Source organism: Cyprinodon tularosa, unplaced genomic scaffold (assembly GCF_016077235.1).
Source record: "Cyprinodon tularosa strain WSP-4 unplaced genomic scaffold, ASM1607723v1 ctg191, whole genome shotgun sequence".
NCBI lineage: Eukaryota > Metazoa > Chordata > Actinopteri > Cyprinodontiformes > Cyprinodontidae > Cyprinodon > Cyprinodon tularosa.
The window spans coordinates 43,416-69,079 of record NW_024038682.1 but is presented as its reverse complement, the minus strand read 5'-3'; the positions used below and the strand labels follow the sequence as shown (position 1 = coordinate 69,079).

Below are 25,664 nucleotides of genomic sequence, written 5' to 3'. Positions count from 1 at the left end.
GTCTGCAGCAGGACGTCGTAGATCAATGAACCGGACCGGAGGGTTGGTCCATCGCCTGGTGTGCATCTGATTGTGTTATAGATGTGTCAGTAGTGCACCTATAAGAACCGAGGCTTTATTCTCTCTAAACCAGCCGGTTCATTATGCGGATATTATAGAGGCTCTTTTATAAGCCCCCATCCATCGTCTCTCGGTTTTCTCCCCGGCTCTATTTGCTTTTAGTTTTTTTTATTTATTCTTTTTTTTTTTTTTTTAAAGGGGAGGGGGACCTGAAACACATCTGTAAGCTCCGGGATGATTTTTGCAAACACAGGCAACCCACTGAAGACGACCAATCGAAAGCAGGTAGGCCAGAAAATGACGCTCTAAACTCACATATCTTTATTCCCTGACCGCACTTTTTATTTAATATAAATGCTGCTCCCATTTGATTGGATATTTAAACACAGTGAAAATGCCTCCAGGCGCGCGTGACATTGGGATGGCATTCCCACCTCATTCTTTCTATGGCCGGATTAATTAAATTCATTAGTAAACAGATCCAGCGCTCTCAACAGTTGCCAAGCAGATGCTCTGATATACATGGGGAGATAAAACAGCAGCTGGCCCACATCTATACCCCCCATCCCCCCCATACACACACTTTATGTCCGACTAACCTTGTTTGGAGCCTCTCTCTGGTCAATATGTATGGCAGCAACTGTACTCCATTTAATAGGTTAATGAATTATGTCTGAATCCAGAGAGGACTTTTTGTCCTGATGTGATGTACAGCTTGTCAGGCTGCTCCATGGGCTGGACTGTCCCGCCTGCATTCTTCATTTTGACCTCTGAGATCATTACACCTTTTAGATTAGGTGAGGACTGCTTAAAAAAATGGAGATAATGAAGTAGAAGAAAAAAGAAGCAAACTAAAGCTTTGGTTTGCTGTTTATCTCATAGGAATAAATTCCTGCAGGAAATTTGTCTTTTTTTAAATCTTAATTATCTCTAAGATGCCCTTGTGAATGTCATCCTTTAGATGCATGTTTGAAGGAGATGCCCACCCTTAGAGAAAAGTTCAGAACCACATGCCAAGAAATTAGAACCTCACAAATGTCACTGCCCCTCAAATTCTTCTTTTTTTTCAAAATAACTCATCTAAAGAATAGTTCTGTTGTTCCTTTTTTTATTTTACATTCTTGTGTAGTTTTATAATCACCGGCTCTTGAAGATTGTCCTCTGGTTGTAGACAGATGGTGTGATTCTGCCTTTGATCTGATTGGGGTGGCTGGGAGCGATTTTAATGAATGAGTAAAGGGAAGGAAATGCTTTGCAGGGCAGTGTGGTGTGTGTGTGTGTGTGTGTGCAGAGTGGCTTACTAGCATGAAGAAAGCGGCATGTTTCTGGGGAATGCCACAGCAGGATGTAATAGTTAAAAACGCCAATTTAATCACAATGTGATTCATAGACTCCCTCTTGCATAAGAGGAAATCTTTCCCTGTGGCGTTTTTGTTGGGCAGAATCATATTTTTGGAACCGCTGGGAGCTTAAATCAATTACTTACATCTGAGGTTGTAAAACAAAAAGGAATCATATTTAAACGTAACAATGTTCTTTCTGTAAGACTTTTGGAAACATAGTGAAGCAAGAAAATAAATGACCCCAAATTCCTCAAAGTTAGCACTTGGCTCACTCTTCCTCCTCCATTGTACACGTATAACAGGATGTTAGGCATTATTATGCAATGCTTTACCAACAACTCCAGCTTTTAACACTGTAGGAAATGACATTTGTGTTTTCCGTGCCTCCATCCTACATGGCTAAGATGTTCTTGTAATTGCTGTTGGTCTGGGTTTTAAATTAGATTATCTGAAGGCCATACGCATCTTAATAGCAGGTTTCCTGTGTGCAGTCCTACCCCATGACTCCGTCCAGTCCCAGCAACAGCAGCAACAGCAGCAGCACAGGCCTGGAGCAGCTCAGCAAAACCAACCTGTACATCCGCGGCCTGCCTCCTGCCACCACAGACCTGGATCTGGTCAAACTCTGCCACCAGTAAGTACATACTGTACACACATACATGCTGAAATTAGGTGAGCTCAGTGCGAAACGAACAATAGAATAGAATAGAACGGAATAGAATAGAATAGAAAATCCCTCTAATGTCCCACAATGGGGAAATTCTGGTGTTTACAGCAGCAAAAAGATTATAGATAAAAATGGTCACAGAAATGTGGACCTTAGAAAAATGTACAAGAATAACATAATAGTGAAGAGTTAAAAAATAAATGATAACATACTGCACTGTAAAGTGTTTAACAATATAAAACTGTGCACATGGAGAATAAAAAAACAATATACAGCTATGGACATTTTTACAGTAACGGATATTTGAAAATAGCAACGTCAGAGATGTGGAAAATAACAGCAGCATGTTATTTACCTGACTAAGGTAGAGAATGCTTATGTGCTTGTGTTTGATATAAATCTTTGTGTGTGCATGTGTGTAGGGGGGTTGTTGGTTAGTTGGTAAGTTTCATTTTATCTCCGTTGCAAATGTTAAACTTAAGTAATTCTGAATTAGTTTTGCTTTACTTTCAGAATGATAAATGCATGTCCTTTCCGGCAGGAAATACAGCTGATATAATGACTTCCCGGTGAAATTAAAATAACCCTTTTTTTTTTTTTGGTCTGTTCGCTTCAAAAGATACACCATTAAAAGTGGGTGTAAGACGAAGAATCAAGACAAGTTAGAATCTACTCTAAAACTGCGATGTTACCTAAAAACTCTTAATAGTTTCACATCAGGCAAACCAATGTTATATAAAGGTGGAATAGTCATTTTTGTAGGCAGTGCAGTATATGACTTCTTGATTCAATTAAATTTGTAAAAAAAAAAAATTCATGTTATTTCAGAGGTGAGATGTTCATAATCCCTGCTGTTAACCAAATATAGCTTTGTTTTTTGATCTTGATAAGAGCGGATAAAACCATGGTGGCCAAAAAGGTGCCAAAGTTGCCACATTTTAAATATCATAGACTGGTTTGGAGTGAAGGGTATAAACGATCCTATGGAATTAGGTTTGATGTTCCTCTTTTTTCAGCTCTTTTTCTGGTCTTGGTGCTAAGCTAAGCTAAAAGGTGCTGGTTGTAGTTTCCATTAAAGCAAAAAAAAAGGGTCAAATTTGAGAAATGTTAAATTTGTTATGCAAAATATTTGCAGAATTTCGCTGCTCATAAATGTTTGTTTATACCAAGCTGGTTCTGGCTTATTTTTCACATTTTTTATGGAACATTTACTGAAAAAAAAATGTTTTTTATTCAGGTGAGGTTTATATAAATTAAAATTAGATATACAATAATTCCATATATATAATGGCTTTCCAGAATAGATGTTTTTTTTATATAATCTGTTTAAACTATCCTGTTTATTGAAGAGGGCTCAAACATCCATGGGTCTATAAATGCACATAAGGTAAAGCATGAGCTCAGCACTGGTATGTGCTGAGCTGTAAAGCAAATTGTTCTCTAGAGAAAAAATAGCAGTCCAGTGAACCTATTACACACAACCTGATACTAGCGGCTTGAGTCCAAGCGGTTTTAATGTGGTGGATGTCATAATTAGTGGAGTTTTGTCGTGGCTTTTCCTTTTAAATCAAACACATATTGGAAGTAGAGGCGCTCAGCCATATAACCAGCAGCAGCTGTTTGTGTCCTGTTTGCCTGTGTTTTGTTCTTGTTCCCAATGGTGTTTGACGGCACAAAAGCAGAAACGAAAGCGCTTTTCATAGCAACAAGCCCTGCATGCTGAAATGACCAAGACATTTAGTGAGCGTGGCCTTCATATGCATGTTGCAGGTCAGAGTTCGTCAGACATCCCACTCAGACATAAAAGCCTGAAGTGATCAGATTTCACTAAGGTTTCAGGAAAACATGTTAGGCGGGTAGCTCATCTTCATGAACATTACAGCTTCTTTTTTTTCCAGCTTGAAAAGGGGATTTGATTCTCCTTTTTTGTGGACACACACCAGGAGCACTTCTATGATCCACACCTACAGGGGTCCTTGGCCCCTTATGGCATTTATTTAATTATATAGATTATATTTGCGTGAAAAAAATGAACCCAATTAATCGCTTTTTTTCTAAGCGCCAAATTGGGAACCTTTGTATTCACTGTTTTTGTATGCCCTTAAATCTGACGCACAAACAACATCACAAGTGGTCCACTGGAGGTATTATCATTGCAACTTATGTTGCAACAAGCTCAGACGTTTGCAAAACTAATATCATTGTCCAATTAGGGCACACATTCTCCCGCCAGGTTACATCAGACTACATGATTAGCTTTAATGGCAACATAAGTAAATCTAGGTATGAAGAACTAAACAACATCCCGATGAAGTGGGTTTCAACATGACTTGTTTGCCTTAGTAAATGGCTTAAGGAAAAATAAAGTAGCCTCAGTGGGAGATATGTTTTAATTGCATTAAATGTTGAATGTCACATATTTAAGCTTCTAAAAGCAAAGGTTTATTCATCGCTCTGCTGTCATAGTTCTGTTGTCTGCATTAGATTTAAACTTTAATTTTGTTCATAGTAAATGTTAAAATCTTAAGGGCAATATTATTGCTATGTTTTATATTTTTTTTATTTTTAATGGAAGACTCCTTAATGTTCATGGACTGTTCACACTTGTAAAGAAGTAGATTTTCCTAGAACTTGCATAAAATATCAGCTAAATAATGTCTTTCAACCAATCTGATGTTTGCTCATGTCTTTTTATTTGACAATTTAGGAGCAAAATGGTTTTTTGAATTCAAGAAGTCGTTTATTATGTCAATATATTACGGAAGAGGATTAGGGCCACTGAAAAAAAAAAAGTAACTGATTTTTATTTTTTTTTTTTTTCAGTATAGTATGGGAAAAAAGTCAGAATTCTGACTTTAATGTCAGAATTCTGACTTTTTTCTCAGAATTCTGACTTTAATCTCAGAATTCTGACTTTTTTCTCAGAATTCTGACTTTTTTCTCAGAATTCTGACTTTAATCACAGAATTCTGACTTTAATCACAGAATTCTGACTTTAATCTCAGAATTCTGACTTTAATCACAGAATTCTGACTTTAATCTCAGAATTCTGACTTTAATCTCAGAATTCTGACAATAAAAAAAGTCAGAATTCTGAGAAAAAAGTCAGAATTCTGAGTTTAAAGTCAGAATTCTGAGAAAAAAGTCAGAATTCTGAGAAAAAAGTCAGAATTCTGAGATTAAAGTCAGAATTCTGAGATTAAAGTCAGAATTCTGAGAAAAAAGTCAGAATTCCGAGAAAAAAGTCAGAATTCTGAGATTAAAGTCAGAATTCTGAGAAAAAAGTCAGAATTCTGAGTTTCAAGTCAAAATTCTGAGAAAAAAGTCAGAATTCTGAGAAAAAAAAGTCAGAATTCTGAGATTAAAGTCAGAATTCTGAGAAAAAAGTCAGAATTCTGAGTTTAAAGTCAGAATTCTGAGAAAAAAGTCAGAATTCTGAGATTAAAGTCAGAATTCTGACTTTTTTCCGTACTAAACTGAATTTAAAAAAAAAAAAATCAGTTAACTTTTTTTTTTTTTCAGTGGCCCTAATCCTCTTCCGTAATATATGGTTCACGCAAACTAAAAATTTAAATAAATCCAAACACTAATACATATATTTTTATTGAGTTGCTATCAAGTATTAAAACTTCATTAGAACCCAAATTTTTGTACAGCTTTTGAATGGGAATGTTCTCTGTATTTTTTGTAAAGGTCACAAGTTAGGACATTTTCCCTCCAAAAAGCTTTAACTGTGTGGTTTTTACTTTTGCAAAAGCACGGTTACCATGGTAACAGCATGTGATAGAAAGATGAGAGCTGGAGTGTGGAGGGTTAAGCAATGTGACTGGTTTTCTATATAGACAGAGCGATACATCAGCTGATCGATATTTTGGCCAGTATTAGCATTTTTTTTATTTTATTTTTATAAGCATCAGCCGATCTGTGCAGGTATTGGACGATTCATTAGTGCTTTCAGGCAGCTATGTCTTAAGCTAAAGCTCACGCATTTCTGACCCCTCCATTTTTTTTCTATTATTAATGTTTTGTTTGATTTATTAACACATTTTTTGTTGCTTAAATTGAGATTAGTGTTACAATTATTAATGTGTTCTTCTTATATTGTAAATGGATGAAAAAAGTGGCTTTAAAGGTTGAACTAAAAAGTCTACAGCACATATCAAGAACCGTTAGACTGATGTAAATATAATCTGTATCAGCATCATTTAAAAAAAAAAAGAATGTATTGGTCAATCTCTTATTTTTTGCACATCATAGAACAGATTACTTCCCTTGCAAACTGGCATAAAGGTTTTAGGGTCGTTAACATCAATTAGTGACGCTCACTGGTGTCTGTATTCAAGCCTTGTTAGATAGTGTTCTTTGAGAGTAATCTGCATTTTTTTGTATCTCCAGGTATGGAAAGATTCAGTCGGCAAAGGCGATTCTGGACAAGACGACTAACAAGTGCAAAGGTCAGTGAGCTCATCTGTTTCAGTTATGCATAATTAATATATTTAGACACATATTAATTGTCATTACGCATTAAGGTAGTTTATACCTTTGAAGTTTAAGATGAAATGTTCATTTTTCCTTTTTTATTTGACTGAATTGTAGTACATTTCAGACAGTAGCTGGTTTGCATAAATTTTCTCCAGGTTATAGTTATTTAACTCAATAATCCATCTTCTAAAGACAAATGCTTCAGCTTCCTTTCTGGTCAAAATTCAGCTGCTCCTCATCTCGGTAGACTGATTTAGACAAAATCTTTGCTGAGCCCCACTTCCATGGTAACAAAAGTTTGACAAAAATAAAAGCAGATTAAAATGGATTATCCCAGACAGACAGATTTAGAGGATCCACAGACACATTTTATCTCCTCATGGATTCAAACAGAAAACAGAGAATGACTTTATTAAGGAGAACAATAAGGACAATACTTGATAGTTAGAAAAAATGGTATATTTAAGCAAAGGTATAGTTATAGTAAGTAATTAGCCCTTATATACATTTCAAAAGTAAATATATTGAAATGTCTTAAATACTGTGGTGAAAAAGTGCACATCTTCAAGGATTGGTTGCAAAACAAATAACATGTACAAAATCTGTATGGACCACCCTATTAAGATGCAGATATTTAATGTGCTGCTTGGTGTTACCACGGAAAATTTGGTAGATCGGATTAGATTTGTTTTGTGTCTCCTGCTGTTAATGCAGCTGAAATTTGCAATTTGAAATTCTCTTCCGAGTGGAGTTCAGGTTATTATAGCTGCAATGTGTGACCAATAAAGCATATACACTGCAGTGAAGGGGTGCAGTTTCAGGAAGTCTTCTCACGTAAACGTGATTGTTGTACCAGAGCAAACCCTATGAGGCTAGTACTAAGAGCGCCATTAATGTCCTCCCACTGAAGTAAGATTTTAGAGCAACAGTTAAATTATCTTCTAGCGGATGTTCATGGATATCCTACGTAGTGTAGGGTGGGTACAACAAAGGTGGCGACAAGTGCTCTTATTTTGAAGGGCAATGATTGCTATTCTCCAAATCTGAACCATCCTTGGGACATCCAAATCAGTAAAATCTCCACTTTTTCATTCATTCCACCTTTATTTAGAGAGGTAATCTCATTTAGATCCAAGATCAAATTTTTTAAGAGACATCTTTTTGCTGAAACACAACAACAATGAAAAATCATTTTACAAACATAGTAACAATACAAGTAAAGCGTGCATTAGATCGTTTTTGATTTTGTCTAAAAGGAAATGTACATTGTCCCAGAGGAATTGGCGTGGATATTTTCAGCAGAGAAAACGGTGCAGAATAATAAAATGCCTTTTGATCTAATGGAACGCTGAAGGAGAGGAAGTCCTGAGGCTCAGGGTTCTAGCTGGACTGTCTAAGTCACAGTTTCTTGGACTTGGAAAAACCTGGTGACAGAAAATGTTGCCTTCATCACAAAAATCAATACAAAGCAAACAGTCATGATATTCTACCTGCTGGTTTTTATTTAAGGTCATTTAAAGCCATACAAATATTTCCGTAGTACTGATTTCTCTGTTATATTGACATTAAAAACAGTTTAAACTATTGATTCTTCTAATGATTTAATGACTGATGTCAGAAATATTGTTCCTCAAACATCAGGTTACGGCTTTGTGGACTTCGACAGCCCAGCTGCTGCTCTAAAGGCAGTGCATGCTCTGAAAACCAGCGGCATTCAGGCCCAGATGGCCAAGGTAGGTCTGATAGAGGCATGCCTACATGTCTGTTTTTGTGTGCAAACTTCTCATGCTTATGAACCTTTCTTTGGAGTAGTTGTGCTTATTTGACTGTTTGCATTCTTCTGTTTTGTGTTTGATGACATAAAAATATTCACCTGTTCTCAGCTGACTTGCTCATCCTCCTGTGATCCAATTGGAAGGATTGATCAGTAACCAATCGTGTTTGGTCTAATAACATTGATTTCACAGTTTTAACGATAATGGCCGTGAGATATGCAAGCAGCTTTAAAGATAAATGATGAAAGGAAAAACAGGATATTAATGTATTATGTTAAATTATTTATCACAAATTTCCCGGAGCATGACATTTCTTTTAGTCCTGTGGTTTTTTTTCCTGCATGCGTGCATTGCAGTGTGAGAGTTCAGTGATGAATTGCTGCTCTCGGGAGACCTGCATGTGGCTGCTCCGCTTGTATCAAACATGGCAGAACACTGGTTGTGTGTTGCAGTAGCTATGGCGACGCCGCACTCGTGCTGTTTCCAGGAGAGACCGTAGAGGCGCTGAGCTGCTGCTCAGAGCGGATGAAGAGGGATGCACTGCGTGTGGTTTTATGTGGATGTGTGTGTGCAGAAGAGCTTAAAAAATGTTTGTTTAACCAAAACGTTCCTTTGACCAAACTTGAGTCAGTGCTCTGAGTCGACCATATGTCAGCCAAGATAATGTGCATTGTCTGTATTTTTTTTGTAAAATCCTAACGCTCTATCCTAATGTTTCTGAGCAGCAGCAGGAGCAGGACCCCACGAACCTTTACATTTCCAACTTGCCTCTCTCGATGGATGAGAGGGAGCTGGAGAAGATGCTGCAGCCCTTCGGCCAGGTCGTCTCCACTCGAATCCTACGGGACTACAGCGGTAACAGCAGAGGCGTGGGCTTTGCCAGGTGTGTCACAGGATAGACTCAAAAGAAACACATCCGCTTCTTGTCTGATGAATCACCTTTGAAGTAGCTGTGGAATAAGCCTTCAGCAAAATGTTCTCCATGTGATCTGGTATTAAGCTTTGTCTATTTGTAGCTGATGTTCCTACATAAAAAAAGAGGACTGGAAAAACAGCGATCTGTGGGGGAAAAACAAAAAGATCACTCTACATCAAAAGCCTACTTTTAATGTTAAATTTCTTTGAAAGAAGCAAGCCAAATGTGAAAGTAAAATATTTAGCGTGTAAACCAAGTAGTTTTGCAAAACATGTACCCTTTTTAAAAGACGCTGTCCCCTCAGGATGGACACGACGGAGCAGTGCAACGCAGTCATCTCCCAGTTCAACGGGAAATTCATCAAGTTAGCTTCTGGAGCTCTGGGTAATAAAAGTATCACTCTTCTCTCCATCTTGTATCGAGAGGCATAATTACAATTAGTTCATGCTATGTGTCTGTTTTCATTTTGTGCGTTTTTCTTCCAGGCCCATCTCAACCTCTGTTATGTAAGTTTGCGGACAGTCAAAGAAAGAAACACGCTCACAGTGGATATGTGCCCAATGGACAGTCAAGCGATCTCAGACTAGTATGTATAACATTTTTTTTTACCTCAACACCTTTTGTAGTATTGCTTTATTACTATATGATTATAACCTATTCAAAAACACTGTACATTTAGAAATATTTTTTTGTTATTCAAAATTAGACTTCCATCTACCGAATAATGGGTCTGTAGTGTATGTATTTAAACATCACCTGTGTGTTCATCACCTGTTTAAAGTAGGGATGCACGATATTGGGATTTTGGCCGATATCCGATATGCCGATATTTTAAAACTCATGTAGCCGATAACCGATACAGATGTTAAAGCTGGACAAAAATAAGTAGTCATTGAAAATAGCAGTTTTGTTATCCATTTCTGACACTTTGAAAAATAATATACTCAAATATATTTTCATATGCTGATATCAAATTGATTTTTTAAAAACGCGGTATCGATCTATTTTACTTTCAAAATCTCGTGAAATTTCATCGTTCTGTTACAAACTCTTGTGATATTTTGCAAATTATTGTGAGAATTTTTTTAGTAAAATAGATCGATACCGCGTCAATATATTAACATATAAAAATATGGCAAAATTTCGTGAATTTTTGAGGGAACTCGTAGCATAACGATGACATATAGCAATATTTCATTAGTAAAAGAGATTGATATGGTGTTTTTAAATGGCAATATATCAGCATATGAAGATATTGTGATATTTTAATGTATCAATATTTTTTCCCTCGTTTAGAAGTTTTTAAGTCTGAAAAAAGAAGTTTTTGAGGAAGAAGAAGAAGTAGTATTTTTTTTTTTTTTTTTTTTTTAGAGTTTAGAAACTCAGAAGCTGATCAAATATCGGGTTAAATATCGGTGGGGTGGCCGGTGTCCGATATTCAGTTTTAAGGCCGATACAGGCCGATACCGATAGGGGGCCGATTATATCGTGCATCTCTAGTTTAAAGGAGCAAAGAATTTTCTGAAAAAAAAGTTATAATTGAGTGATTCCAAATGTTTAATGAAAGTGATGCAAAAATGGGACTGAAAACTTTATACAAATGAATCCTAACTGAATGTTCCCAACAGGAGAGCGCAGAAAAGAAAAATGTAATATTGTAAGAAAGTCTAATCATTAAGCACTAGCTGGATATTTTTACATAACTATATTATTGGCATTCTTTCTAATGAAAAAAAACCTTAAAATCAAGTTATAAATTTAAAATGTTTTACAGCAGAATAAAACTTCCAAGGAATAAATTACAGCCTTTTTTTTTTTTTCAAATTGTGCTACATGTGAGTGCTATATTGTAGGCTTATAGAAAGATGGTCTTGGGTCTGAATTCTAGCTGGGACCCTCTGGATAAATTTACCGAGTTCTTGTTATTCATACATAAACACAGTGGATCATTTTGAGGTGCTTGACTTCATCTTACAGTCCAAAAGCATATTAGGTCAACTGGCAGCTCAAGTTTGCCTTCAGGGTGTGAGTGCGCATGGTTGGACATGCGTACTCACAGAATGTCTGTGTGTTACATCTTTTAAGTATGTGCAGAAAATAATTAAATTCAGGGTCTCTTATTTCACACATTTGTTTCCTTGAGAATCTGTTCAATCGCCATTAGGACAATATTTTGTAAACACTCCTGACCGCTGTCCAGTGGTTTAAATGCATGCAGATCAAACAATCCAAAGTCAGCATAATGAACTGCATCAGTTGAGGAGATTACCGTTATTTCCATGATTCTTAGATTCTTAGAGATCAAGGTTGGATCTTAGAAAGGCTAAAGGATTTTAAGTTGTCTTTTTTTTTTTTATTTGTCCTCTGTGCTAACAAGCTTGTTGATGTTTCACTCCAGAGTTTGGTAGTTTTATGACCTTTGCAGCTTGCTTTTCCTTTCATTGTGGCTTAACTGACTGGACTTTACTGTCCGTGTTGCGTGGGAAAGTCCGTACTCCTCTCATTCACAAATCTGATCTTTAGCTGCAACTCTCTCTCCCCTACTGTGTGGCGGCGAACCCACTTGCAAATCATCGTTATATTTTTGCAGAAGAAATTAAACGTATCTTTCATTACACTGGTTACAGATATCATAAGAATTTGCTTTTCTTAAATTGTTATATAAATATAAAATTTACTTTCTGTGCTTTGCAATTTATTTACACAGCAGTAAACTACTAAACCCATTTTCTGTCAACATTTTAAAACAGTTTTGTGAGAGGAGGTGATGCATGTCATTAGGGAAGGGGGATGTTTGAAGAAACATATACAAACCACAATAATGTTTGTTTTTGGTTGCCATAGGGTGCAATGACTTTGACTTATGACCCCTCCACAGCAGCCATACAGAGCGGGTAAGTTACCCCCTCTTGATAGAAGTTTGTCAAGTTTAACACATTTTTTATGAAAATAGCCAAAAGTAACTTTGCGTTAAGGGGATTTTAATTTGCTCAAGCAACAAGTTTTACTTTGAAATGCTCTTGGGATTTTATGAACAATATTTAGTCCTTCGTTTCTCTTAAATACAATTACCACTCTCACTTCATATTAAAAGATATTAATCCAAATGAATTACTTGATAACTTAATGGTCTGATCTCCCCCTTAAAAACATTGCTATGCAGGCATTAATTTATGCATGATGCTGATGCCCACATTTATCTTTACAATCTCTTTTCTACGGAGCCCCTCTGATGACATGGTCAAAAACATTTTTTTATTGTGGCCACGAAGTAGTACTTCGTGCGCATGAAATACTTATTAATAATATTAATATCATTCCTGGACAACTGGGTAAGCAAATCGAGCGCGCCTTAGACCTTAGAGAAGGTGCGCTTTCTAACACTAACTGAACCTTTAAAGTTATTGTTATCAATTGATTTACATACTTATTTTACATTTTTCAGCATATATAATAACAGATACCATAAGATTTTGCACTCCCAAACATCAATTTATTTAAGTTTTTCTGACACCTTTTCATAATTACAACAATTCTACTGATGAAATGCTGTTAATTATATATTTTTTGTTTTTTTCTATAGGTACTATCCCTCCCCATATCCAGTGACCAATAGAATAATGACTGTGCAGCCTGCAATGTCTCCGTACATGTCTCCTGTCTCTGCTTACCAGGTACTCAAAGAGTCTTCTTAAATTATTCCCATACAAAACCATAAATAACAAACAAGCAAATTCTGTGTCCTTTCGCCTCACCTTTTATTCTGATGATGTCGGTGTGCACGTCAGGGTGCGGCTTAAAATTCATGAGTTTGTTAGGGTTTAGTTGTTTCCCATATGCTCAGGTGCTAGATGTGATCGAAAAGGTGTTAAACCATAGCTGAAACACTTAGCAGTATTTTGTCACAACAGATTGTTACTTCAAACGGTGCAAAGCAGCATGAACAGATACAGGATCTGTCGGTGATCTCTGTGTTTGCAGGAAGAAATAATGAAGTATTCTCTACTTAATATTAATACACAATAATACATCTCAGTTCTACCAAAACTATTTCCTGCTCCAAACTTGAAGATGAAGGATGATTTTGTATAATTCTGTTTTTCAGGTTTGCAACATAAAATTGTTTTTGTTTGTTTAAAAAACATTTTTTTATTTGTTAAATCTATTTGCTAGATGTTTATTATCTATTTTTCATTTTGATTTTAAACGTAGTAAGACTTTGTAGTCCATTATAGTACTAGTATTGACCAGTACTATAATAGTGATGTCAGCATGCCCGATTTAATTGTAAGCATTAATTTACATTTTGTATAAAATAACACAAGCACACATAAAATCAAGACAAACAATTTGACCAAACAAAAAAAAATCTATTTCCTATTTTTTAAGGCATTGGTTAAGAAGGGAAAGTCTCCTTAAATGGAAAAAAAGCAATTACCTAATCCCCAAAAGTGTTTAAATCAGTTGGATCTTTACATACAAACAATTTCTTCTCCTTAAAACTCTCCACATCTGTAACAAAACATAAAGCAAAACATAAAGCAATGCTGAATTGTGAAGTGGATAGAAAACCGGTTCAATTTTTTTTTTTTCAAATAAAAATCAGCAAAGTGAAACATCTGCCTCCTTTATGCTGGTGCTGCAGATTTGATACCATTAAATGTGCTAAGAAGTCACATAATTAGTTTATAAACTCCTCTCATGTGTTATTTAAACTTACTATAAATACTACTGTTATATTTCTGGACTCAGAAGGTTGTTAGAAAACATCACTGAACAAACTGCGTGACCATCTACTGGAACTGACGGGTTGACAAGAGAAGCGTTAACCAGAGAAGCAGTCATAGAGGCTAAGGGTTACTCTAAGGGATCAGCAGAGAGCAGCAGCCCAGGTGAAATAATCTATTGATAGTGCACTCCATTAATCTGGTTTTTATGGTGTAAGAAGATAGACAATTTTGAGCAAAAGACGCACTGTTTAAAGTTTGTTACAAGCCACACAAAAGGAGCATCAAAATGTGGAATTATGCTGTGGATAATTCAGATCAATCTGGGATCTAAGATCCCAGGCTTGGTTTATACTTGACCCGTCCACAAGGTCTGTGCGGCCAAATTACAGAAAGTGCACATTTTCAGGGTTTAAACTGCATCACTAGTTGAAGGCAACCCCATTTGCAAATCCTCCTCCCAGTATTTTGCAGGTTCTGACAATTAGCTTATATTCTCCATATTTATGGAGCTAAATGTGGTAAATTTTGGCTGCTTATGTTTAGTAGATCGGCTGGCTTTTTATACATGCAAACCTTCGGTTGATTATGTTTGAAAGGAAACAGTGCATTGAAGCTTGTCACAGTTGATTGTCAGACAGTTGTAGCTAAACGTAGGTCAGATATGTGAGAAAATGATGCCATGCTACTAGGGATGGGACGATTTATGAAAACCGCCCGAACCGTTCGGTTCAACTGTCTCGGTTCGCGTGTGTTTCGTTCGGTTCATGCGCTGCTCCTTTTTCTCATAGCCGAAGCGTTTACACTCCAGAGCAGAAGGTGGCGGTACTGCGACCAAAGCCAACCACCAGTAGTAAACAAGAAGAAGAAGAAGCGAAGCAGCTTAGCCGGGTGTAGCAGGGAAAAAAATCAGTTTTTGTGGAGAATTGTGTCGGAATGGCGAGTGGGAAAGAACAGGAGTTGGAAGACGCGCCAGCAGCACTTTATAGGTCTGCTGTATGGGACCGCTTTGCATTTAGAGTGACCTACGATGACAGCAAGAAAGTTGTGGATAAAAGTGCAACAGTGTGCGAGCATTGTGCAACACGTTTTGTTTATGCTAACAGCAACATGACCAACATGTCATGCTAACCCCGAAATCCCTCATACTCCGTCAGCAACCCCCGCTCCGCCCCGCTGCGCTCCAGACCGGCTGCTCAAAGCAAAGCCTACAGCCCCACTGTGGCTCCCGTCCGCTCCCCTCTGAGTTCCTTGGAGATGGTAGAGAGCATGCGCCAGATGATTAAATTCAAAGCAGCAAAACATACGGAGATGATCCAGGGTTTCCGCGGATGATTTAAAATAATTACAATCCATTATTTTTGGGGGGATTTTTTCATTAATTCCATAAATTTTTATGGGATTTCGGTGTAACAATCAACATGTATCGAACTGAACCGAAAACCTTGACCAGAAACCGTGAATCGAACCGAACCGTGGATTTTGTGAATCGTTCCACCCCTACATGCTACTAGAGAGGACGTTCACCTTCCAGCAGAAGCACAAGCCTAAACATGCAAATATATTCATGCTGAGGCAAAGTCCAGACCTAAACTAAAATGTAAATATGTGGCTAGACTTAAAAAGTAAGTGAATATAGTGTGGAAAAGCAATGCTCCCTACACATGTTTATTTTTAATTGTACAAATAATAAAAAAAATCAAATGATATTGCCCATTCTATGTACTTCTTAATTGCACCCTTCTTTGCTTTGGTCTCTCACATAAAATCTGAATAAACTATAACATGATAAAATGTGGGGAACTGGTACATAAACGCTTTTGTAACTCTGTACATGTGCTATGTATCTTCGGTTGTTAATAACCGGATCTATTCTCTTTGATTATTTTGTGCATAAAATTAAATCTTGAAACACCACCAGGATCACAGCCTTCATGTTGTGAAAGTGAGTATTATAAAGGCACAATTTAACTTAGTCTCAGATTAATTCCACATTAGTGGCATTTCAAAATAAGTCAATTTTCAATAAACACTTTACTGTTACACCAAGACCAGAAAGCCAAGAGCCCTCTGGTTGATTCAATCAGTCTAAAACTCCATCTCCATCCATCTTCTGCTGTGAAACAGCAATATGTGCAAATAAAAGCTTTAAATAAGTCATACAAAAGAATCAGGAATTCACATTTTCTCTCGGTTCTGACAGTCAAAATCCTATTTTCTTCATTGAGTAAAAAACAAGGTTGTAAAACTACAAAAGAACAGAAGCAAAAACAAAACTGTCAAGAAAAACAACAGGATAAAAGAAGCCGACATAAACTCAACAAACAGAAAATTAAAATCTACTAGAGAGATGTCTGCTTTTTTAGCATACATAGATACATTTTCCTCCAACTCGAAATGGCAACCTCAAGGGGGCGTTTACTGGGATAATACTACATTAAGCTGGATCCATGTGACGTCTGAGAGCATCTGGATGTTTAAACTACACAATAAAACATGTCTACTGTGAAGATGTAAAACATCCTAAAGTGGAGAACTTCAAAAACCAATAAAATCTTCAAAGTAACATCAAATAATCTAAAAGCTTAGGGGAGGAATATCTGTATTGCTGTTAAATGCTTATAGTTTTGAAGATCAGAAGACTGCATTTTTTACAAGCTGTAAGTGAAGAAAGGGGGATTTCCTGTATCTTCTTATATTTTACCAGGTTTGCTAACAGAGGACTGATTCCATAAAGCCCAAGATGAAGCAGTTAGCGGCTCTGGAAATATAAAAAAACAGCATTTTATTCAGGTTGTCAGTAATGCAGCGGCAGCAGATGATTAAAATGAACATGAATGACTAATCATACTAAAACAGCTCCACAGAAGCTCCTTCTGGGAAACAGGCTTACACATTAAGGCTGAAGGGTTTGGGCTGTTTAAGGCAGCATTGGTTACTTTAAAAGTCATACCTAGATAGAAGTATTTTTCTTATGTCTATTTTTTTTATTTGCGTCCATGCATACAAGTTATTACATCTGACTGTCTGTAACATGAATATGTTTTATCTTTTCTGTGTCTCATGATCTACCCTACTTTAGGTTCAGAGTCATTCTTGGGTGGCACATCAACCATACATCATGCAACACCCAGTAAGTGAACAAAACATATAAAAACTGTGGCCCAACACTATTTCTGCGTACAGGAAATGGGTGTGTTTGTGTGTGTGTAGTGCAGCTGAAGCTAAAGGTTTAAGCCCATTGCTGTTTGCTCTTATTCAGCCCTTTCTGCTGACACAGTCAACTAGAGGTGGGCGATACCGGGATTTTTTAATCGATCCGATACCAAGTAAATACTGGGTCAGTATCGCCGATATCGATACCGATACTTTTTACATTTAAGCTGCACTTGCCTGTTGCTTTTTTTCTATAAAGTTCTCAATCGTGGAATAAATAAGAGATTATCTAATGTTAGCTTATTTTAGCTAACAATTTTTAATGGGATAAATGTACTGGGTTTTTTCAAGGTCTTAACTACACTTTCTGAGTAATATATGATGTATAATGAAGTGCTGCAGACGATGACCACTGTTATCTACCTGGATATTCTCTGGAGGACTGAAACGCTTGGGTCAAAGATGTCTGTCTGAGGCTGGAGGCGGGTCTTTGGTCTCTCTCTCCATCCAAGTCTGAGTGAGCACTCACCCAGCAACCGGCAGCGCGGTTGTCTGTGTGACGTAGTGCTGAGTGGGCAGGCCAAGCTAAGCCTGCGCGCTGATTGGATGGCGCCGCTGAGCCATGTGACTGTAGGAGAGGGGAGGGGGAGCAAAGTGCTGTTACACATATGGGGAAACTGGTGACTCCGCAGCAGTCAGCGCGCGCGAGAGAGGATAAAAAGTATCGATCTTGTTAAACGAATATTGTTCAATATAAATACCAGCGTTGGTATCGATAGTATCGATCCTGGGATCGATCCGCCCACCTCTAATTTCAACCCAACATTCAAAGTTCCCTAAACATAATGTGTGGAAAGACCAAGCTGACAGGCTGTGGGATACAGGCGAGTGTGTGATGGAGAGAGCAAAGAAAGAGAAAGGAAAGAACTAAGCCGACAGCCAGCCCTCCCTTCCTCTGCTCCGTCATTGTGGATCCAGCAGGAAATGCCTGAAGCAGAGACAGTCTTGTGACTCTTTGACTTTTCCAACAGATGGTTTCCACTGGAACAAGTGTCTGTGCTGCTCTGCCCCCTGCCCCCCCACCACACACACACATAGAGTTTCTGTTGGGAATGAACTGTTCCCGAAAGGCATTAATGTTTAAAGAGGCACACTCCATTTGAAAGTTGACAAGCTGCCAAATGAATCCTTTCAGTAGATTCTGAGTATTAAATTTGACTTGGTTAATGAGTATATGCTCAGAGGTGTTGAGAGAAAGCTGTTAGTTTTGGTGGTTTTTGGACCACACTTGTAGATTTTAGGTCATTGGTATATTTCTGCCTCTTTCTGTTGTGTTTGTTGCTAGGTGTTTATTTCTGTTATTAGAGAGCTGCTGGTAGAGAGAGTTGCCTGGCTGTGTGGTACGCTCTGTATCATGTGACATGGTTGTTAAAGCTGAACTGCTCTGTATCTCAGGCTGCTGTGATGTCTCCCTCTGTGGATCCCTCCATGTCAATGCATCCCACAGCTATGATTACTCAGCAGATGGGCCAGCTGTCGTTGGGAAACACAGGAACGGTACGTAGGACCAACTTCATCACTTAAAAGATTTTCAGATTTAGCCATTTCATTATTTAAAGATCTAACAAAAAACATATTTAATTACTGTTACCTTGAGGAATTTTAATTTGGGAATTTTGAGCATAGAGGAAATTGTTTCTCTGACATTCAAACCAAAACAGGAGTTCATGCAAAAAAAAAACAACACACAAATTCTTTTTTTTTTGACATATAACATAAGAAACAATTTCTTAAAGTATGCATGATGGAACAGAGAGCACTACCTCCAGTGACAATATGTACTTTTTACTGGTTATTACCTTAACCGTCCCATCTTAGCAGATAAAAGTAACATTTAAAAAAGGCGATTGTGCACCAAAGAGAATACTCTTTTTAATAAAACTTAAACTGTACCTCAGGTTTGTGCATATTAGGTCTTATTAGAGCACAGTGGATATGTACTTATAGGTCTTTCTCAAGTAAGACTACTAGTGATCCGTTATTTTAATTTTCCTAAAGTAAAAGTAAAAAGAACAGTGCAGCGAAACTACTCCTAAATACATTTTAATCGAAAAGTTAATGAAGTAAATGTCACTGAGTAAAGGTTACTAGCAACTACCCACGTCTGAGGTTTCCTGCTTTTTGCTTTTTCCTTTTAACTGAAATAGTGGGTTTGTGTGAAGAGGCCATAAATGGCAGTGCTGAGTTTTATTTCTACTCTAAAATTAAAACTTTTTCATAAAATAAAATGGCCTTGAATTCGTTTATACGATTGAGTCGGTTCAAAATCCCCAAAATGCTAAGTGGCTGCCACACATGTTAAACATCCATCCATTTTCTAACTCGCTTAGTCCCAAGTGGGGTCGCGAGGGGTGCTGGTGCCCACGGGCGAGAGGCAGGGTACACCCTGGACAGGTCGCCAGTCCATGGCAGGTTGTTTTTGGACTGTGGGAGGAAGCCGGAGTACCCAGAGAGAACCCATGCTTCCTAAGGCAGAACATGCAAACTCCATGAAGAAATTCCGTAAAAATTCAAAAAATATCCTCTGGACTTGGTTTTCCATGAAGAAAGAACCTGGGCCGGGAATCAAACCCAGAACCTTCTTGCTGCAAGGCACCATTGCACCACTGAGCAGCCCCATGTTAAACATATACTCCTTTTTTGCCATTTTGTAGGTTTTATCTCAGTAAAGGCAAGTTTGGCTCTGTCATGAAAGTATTGAGGCCGTTGTTATATAACAGCCCCTTCACACTGCCTTTAGTGTTGATAAAGTTGGAAAACAGTGTAAAAGAGTTTAAGATTCATACATCACCCTTCTACGGGCACTATAGCTTACACAGTAAGTCATAAAGTATTTTATTTTTGTATTTGTTCTTCTGTATTTTACAGTACATTGCTGCCAACCCAGGGGTCCAGGGAGCCTATATGCCTCAATACCCCCCACTGCCGCCAGCAGCTGTAAGTTCTCTGTGAAATCATTCTTTATCATGCAGTCCCCCTCCACCCAGCATCCGTTTAAATCCATTGCATCTAAAAACAGTAATTACTTCAGAAAATGACAGCAGCCTATGCCTTGTCCAGAAGTCCTCCATTCATAAAAGCCTTGGGTTGTTTTTGAAGCGTTCGTCCCCCCAAACCATCAATTTTCTCACCCAGAGGGCGGTTATTATCAGTCTCTAAAGTAGAGATGCTGTTCTTGCTTTGCAGGAAAACGGCACGCTGCAGCAAGTGGATTCATCCAATAACTCGTCTCCTTACAGTCAACTCAGCAAGTAATACACAGGTACAGGACAGCTAGGAAAAATTTTATTTATAATCAGTTACGTAAAAGAAAATATTGTGCACAGAAAAGAAATAAAAATCAAAGATCTAATAGAATCTAACAAAGTGTTTTGTTTTTCTGACTATGATTTTTAGGCCACCTTGCAGCTCAGAGAGCCCGAGGGCAGTTGGAAAGCTGCTGAGGATATTGCAGGGATGAAAGCAACCGCCTGCCCTGATTGGACCAGATACACAAACATTTCTTTTGCACAGCCCCGACATTTTTAGTGGGAATTGAACAGAAGTGGACTTAAACAGTCGGCCAATCAAAGGGGAAAATCAACGAAAAAAAAAAAAAAAAGTAGATCTATTTTGATAAGAACCAACATCCCTCTCTTACTCTCCTTTTCAACAACACTTTCCCGCCCACCTTCACCCCACCCCCAATCATAGTATGATGTGACATTGCATTGCATGTGACTGGGATTATTTTCACCTCCTTTTCGAGTTCCCCATGATTTTAGAGCCTGTTTCATTGTTGGTGTACAGACGTCAGCAGGCCTCGTTTGCACTGAAACTTTTAGAATAACTTCTTATTGGTTTTCAGAGCTACAGGAAAGTGAAACGCTGACGGGAAGTCGGTCCGAACTGCACTTGAAAGCTAACATAGATGACCATTTCATTAGGAAATTATCGAATTTATTATTGGAAACGGTGCCTTCCTCACATAACATTGAACATCGTCCATCTAACTTGATCAGGTGTCATTCTTCTATTCCAATTGATCAATAGTGTGTGTGAAATCATGGAAATCTCCATGAAGTGTTTCGCTATCTAGTTGTTTGGTAGCAATATAGACAATGACAGTTCCACGGCAATACTGAGAACAAAGGTGACAAACTCAGAGCATGGTAATTTCTTATTTTTCCTTTTTCCTTACCTTTTTTTAATTTCATTTCCTTTTTTCTTTTTTTTTGAATGAACTAAACATTAAACACGAGCCGTACTTTTATGACTTTACAAGTTTGAATCCCAATGGGCATCTCTTTCAAAGGCTTTTTGTTTTCTCTAGTGGTCGGTTTGACCAGTTATCTACCTCACGGTTTCGCTGGACTCGGCTGGTGCTGTCGGGTTTGCAGGTAAAGCCCCTTCGCGCCAGACTGATCGCTGCAAACCAGAAGCCACGCTCAGGAGCTGGCTAAATAGGACTTCTGCCGTTTGTCTCCCATGTGCAGCATTCCTCCTCTTAATCATCAATATGGGGAAAAAGATGCTTTTTAAAATTTATCCCAATTTGTCTTTCCTTTTATTGTGTTTTTTTTTTCCCATAACATGACAACCAATGCTCCATTTTAGAAACTCATAGTTTCTCTGTAAAGCAGTTACTATTTTGTTAGATATTTCACATTTCACCTGCTTACTGTAAAGATAAAACATGCCAAACCATTTAGATGAGCGTAAAAAAAACATCAAAAATAAAACAATCAGGAATAAAGTACTGAAAAAAAAAGTTATCTTTATGTAGTTTGATGGTTTTTGAAATTGAATAGCAAAACTATATTTCTTAAAATCTGCAAGCTACTTCCTTACTGTGAGGGCCAAAAGTAAAAAGCAGAGTAGTTTCACTTCTTCGTTGTTCTCTTTTTTCCTTCTGGATGAATTTCTGACGAACAATCATCTGGAAAGAGGAAAAAAGGTCAAAGCAAAGTACCATTGTGGTGCTTCCTCCTGAGCTGCTCTGCTTAAAACAGTGGGAGGTGAACACAGACAAATTACAGCCGGACATTTTACTGAACGTACTTTTCTTTTCTGAAGATTTGTTGCTGGGAAAAAAAAGTAAAAAAAAGAAAAGAAACAAAAAAAACAACAACTTGTTTTTCTCCTTGCCTCCCTCCTGTCACCATCTACCGATTCTCAAACAACCCTCTCCTTGCTCCTTTGGAAACATTGAATTAAAAACAATAAAACATTCTTCTCTTTCTCAGATATCATGGCTTTTTTTGACCAGCTTCTTTGCTACAGTTGTACTTTACTGTCAGTCAGGTTTTTTTCTTGTCAAGGTTTAGACTTAACTGCAGGCAGGCGCTTGATTGAGCAATTGATTGAGCAATTGAGCATGATGTTGTTTTAATACGGTAAAGCAGAAAAACGTACATATGATATGGAAATGAAACCAAAAAGTACAGAAGAGGTAACAGTAACACAATAATCCAGCAAAGATTGATGAAACCCAGAAAGCTTATAGTCATGGTGAATGTAGAGGAAAGGGCATGGGGAGCAGGTGAGAGCAATCAGGTGAGAATGAGAAACAGCTGAGGAGAATTAAGGTGATGAGCTGAGGGAGGGCGAATAATTAACAAGGTAAAAAGGGAACACAAGGATGAAATCTAACAGAGTATTAATATGAAATACGAAAAACTGAATTAAGAATTTTACCCATAAATAGTAAAGTAAAATAGAAAATATCAGAAAGGAAAGTACAGACATGAAGAAACAAAAAAAATGACACTGTCATTTAAAATGTATAAGGCTGATTTTAATTGAAAGCTGATTAACAGGCTTTTGGTCTACTGCAATCATTATAATCAGCTGTGCTAAAGCAGGGAAACCTCTAAAACCTGCAGGACAGTGGTCTTTAAGGACTGACTTTGGGGATGCCTGGTATAAGGAAAAGACCTTTGTTTAGTTTGTAATTCATGCAAATAAAAAAATAGAATACAAATACTACAGTATCCCTTTTTAATTACCACTCAGAGATATACAAATTACAAATGCAAAACAGAAGGCAGTAATTTGCTTACTGTGCATCAATTTACCTAACTATTATGAAATTAATTGCAAAACGGTATTAGGTTTGACACAAGGAGACTATTCTGGACTGACAAAACTAGATTCAGTGTATGATGCATGAGACGGAATTGGAGCTGGGTGACAGGAAACTAGTCAGTGACACAGCTGTTTATAAAAATAGACTTTACGAGAAGTTGGATTTCTTTCATTACAAATCTAAATATGTAAAGGGAAGAGTGTAATTTAAAATGATGACAGGATGAAAAACATGTAGATAGATGTTTTTAGTAGTCCAGTACAACGTAACAGTAGTTTTGGAGGGGTTGTTCTGCTTTAACACACAAACTATGGATCTGTACCATGTCTTTATGGGTTCTATAGTGTGTATATATATATATATATATGTATGTATATATATATATATATATATATATATATATATATATATATATATATATATATATATATATATATATATATATATATGTATATATATACACATATATATACATTCCCTAAATGTTTCACATTTTTTAATAATGTGACCAATAAGCAATGTTAAGTAGGCTGTGTATGGGGGATCTGGCAGCAGGTGGCACTGTGGGCCAAAGCAGTCCAATATGTAGCCATCAGAACTGACATCTTGGCATGACTGACTGATGTTATGTATGCAGCTTATGGGGGATCAGATGAGCAACATGTGCAGCATGTGTGCTCTATTTCTCCCCATTTCCTGCACTATTTCAGGCCCACAGCCTTTGTAGTTTCACTATTACACCGGATCTCCTTCTTAAGCTCAGACTTAGCACAGCTGATCCCAGAGACATGAAGGCACCATGCCTCCATCCAAGACCACTCAGAGGGATCAGAACCGCCGGGGTGCAAGATTAGCAATTACATTCTCCAAAACACAACAGCCCCCCCAATCCAACTACAGCAACTCCCCAGCACTACATGCACTCACTTTTGTCAATCAAATGTCAATTGTGAAGGGATCAAACCTTTAAACATCAGAGACAAACAAACCAAGAGGACCTGCTTAATTCACCACAGCTGAGGGAACACATGGCACAGATCCCCAGAGAAAAACCAAGGTCAGAGGCTGGCTTTAGGAGAGGCAGACAGCGGGACATGATCTCCTTCATTTTGTGTGATGCACTTCAGCAATTCAACAAATGGGATGGATGTAAGATCAGCAGGCTTAAGCGAATCCAGGGATATAAGTTCCTGTTTGATAGTGTGCAACAAAATACAGCCAAAGGAAGGCAAAATAAACATTTTTATTTAATGTTTATTTTGCAAATACTAACAAGCCAAAACCTAATTTCAAATAAGAAAAATAGAAATTGAAATGTTAGGAATAAGAGAAAGAAACTAACAAATAACTCTTTCTATAAAAATGAATGTTTTACACCCTTAAGGGAATCTGGTAAGCTTTTATTCACGTTCGTTAAATTTCGATCATGCAACCGGCAAAACTTCTATACTACACAATTAGAATACAAATGCAATTTTGCTTTTATAAAGACAACTAAACCTTGTTATACACAACCCTTGTTACAATGTTTATTTCTGATATGAAATACATGTTTTACATATCCTGTTGAGGTTTTTTTTTCTGTATACATGGCTTTTATAAGCCATGTATACAGAAGAAATAGACTAATTAGTTGGGGGATTTTTTTTAAACACGCTTGATAATTCTCAGATACATTTATTTTTTATGTGCATCCAATTTTTTCTGCTCTGATGTCTTCAAAGAAAAGACATTTTATAACAAAGTAATAAATCTTTATGTTGAGACCAAATTTAGTGTAGTTGTAACTGTGTAATTACAATGATTACTTACAAAAGTTGTTTACAATGTGAAAACAATAGAGAATATTTATTGATGTATTTATGCAAGTAAAACTTTTTGTTATTCTTGCAGATACCATTATTTTTGTTTTTTTGTTCTGTTGTAGGATTTCTCCTTGGTTTTCTCTCCATGGCATTAAAGCCTGAGGACAGAGTTGAGCTATTCTGGATGCATTTTTAGCTTTTTATGCAGTCAGGCTGATCCTGATTTTGTGGGGCCTTTACACAAATTCCTCCCCAAGTATTTTATGACTTGCTGTTAAATTTCCCATATGTGTTCATGAAAGTCAGTTAACAAACCTCGCCACATTGCTGTAACCTCGTCCACATTTCAGCTAAGGCTATAACAAAAAAAAGATGTGTTGGAACTTTTAATAGCATCCTATTTTTATTGTATCTATTCTTTTAAAGTGTGCGTTTGTCCTTTCCTAATTTGTTCCATTTGTGTGAGCATATAATATGTGAGTACCTGCATTTTTGCCATACCAGTGCATGAGGGAGGCTGTGCCAAAGAGCTGGCACTCCTTCTCTCAGCTTCTCCTCAATTCAACTGCAGGAAATAATTGAACTTAAGCAAATACACTGAAGCTG

General features: G+C 37.3%; 1 protein-coding gene across 3 annotated transcripts; it reads left to right on the top strand.

The window, feature by feature from the left end:
• Positions 1-22,412, top strand: rbms1a (RNA binding motif, single stranded interacting protein 1a). Of its 3 annotated transcripts, none has more exons than XM_038283241.1 (15): positions 1-58; positions 259-345; positions 1,895-2,037; positions 6,466-6,524; positions 8,194-8,285; positions 9,053-9,210; positions 9,548-9,627; positions 9,729-9,829; positions 12,088-12,137; positions 12,827-12,917; positions 17,053-17,103; positions 18,582-18,683; positions 20,055-20,123; positions 20,373-20,448; positions 20,583-22,412. In XM_038283241.1, the coding sequence occupies exons 2-14, from the start codon at positions 295-297 to the stop codon at positions 20,439-20,441; spliced, it is 1,116 nt and encodes a 371-aa protein (XP_038139169.1). In that variant the 5' UTR covers positions 1-58; positions 259-294; the 3' UTR covers positions 20,442-20,448; positions 20,583-22,412. The 3 variants fall into 3 exon arrangements, with proteins under 3 accessions (XP_038139169.1, XP_038139168.1, XP_038139167.1); XM_038283240.1 differs by having other exon boundaries at positions 3-58; positions 1,880-2,037; XM_038283239.1 differs by having other exon boundaries at positions 3-58; positions 1,877-2,037.
• The last annotated feature ends 3,252 nt before the right edge of the window (positions 22,413-25,664 follow it).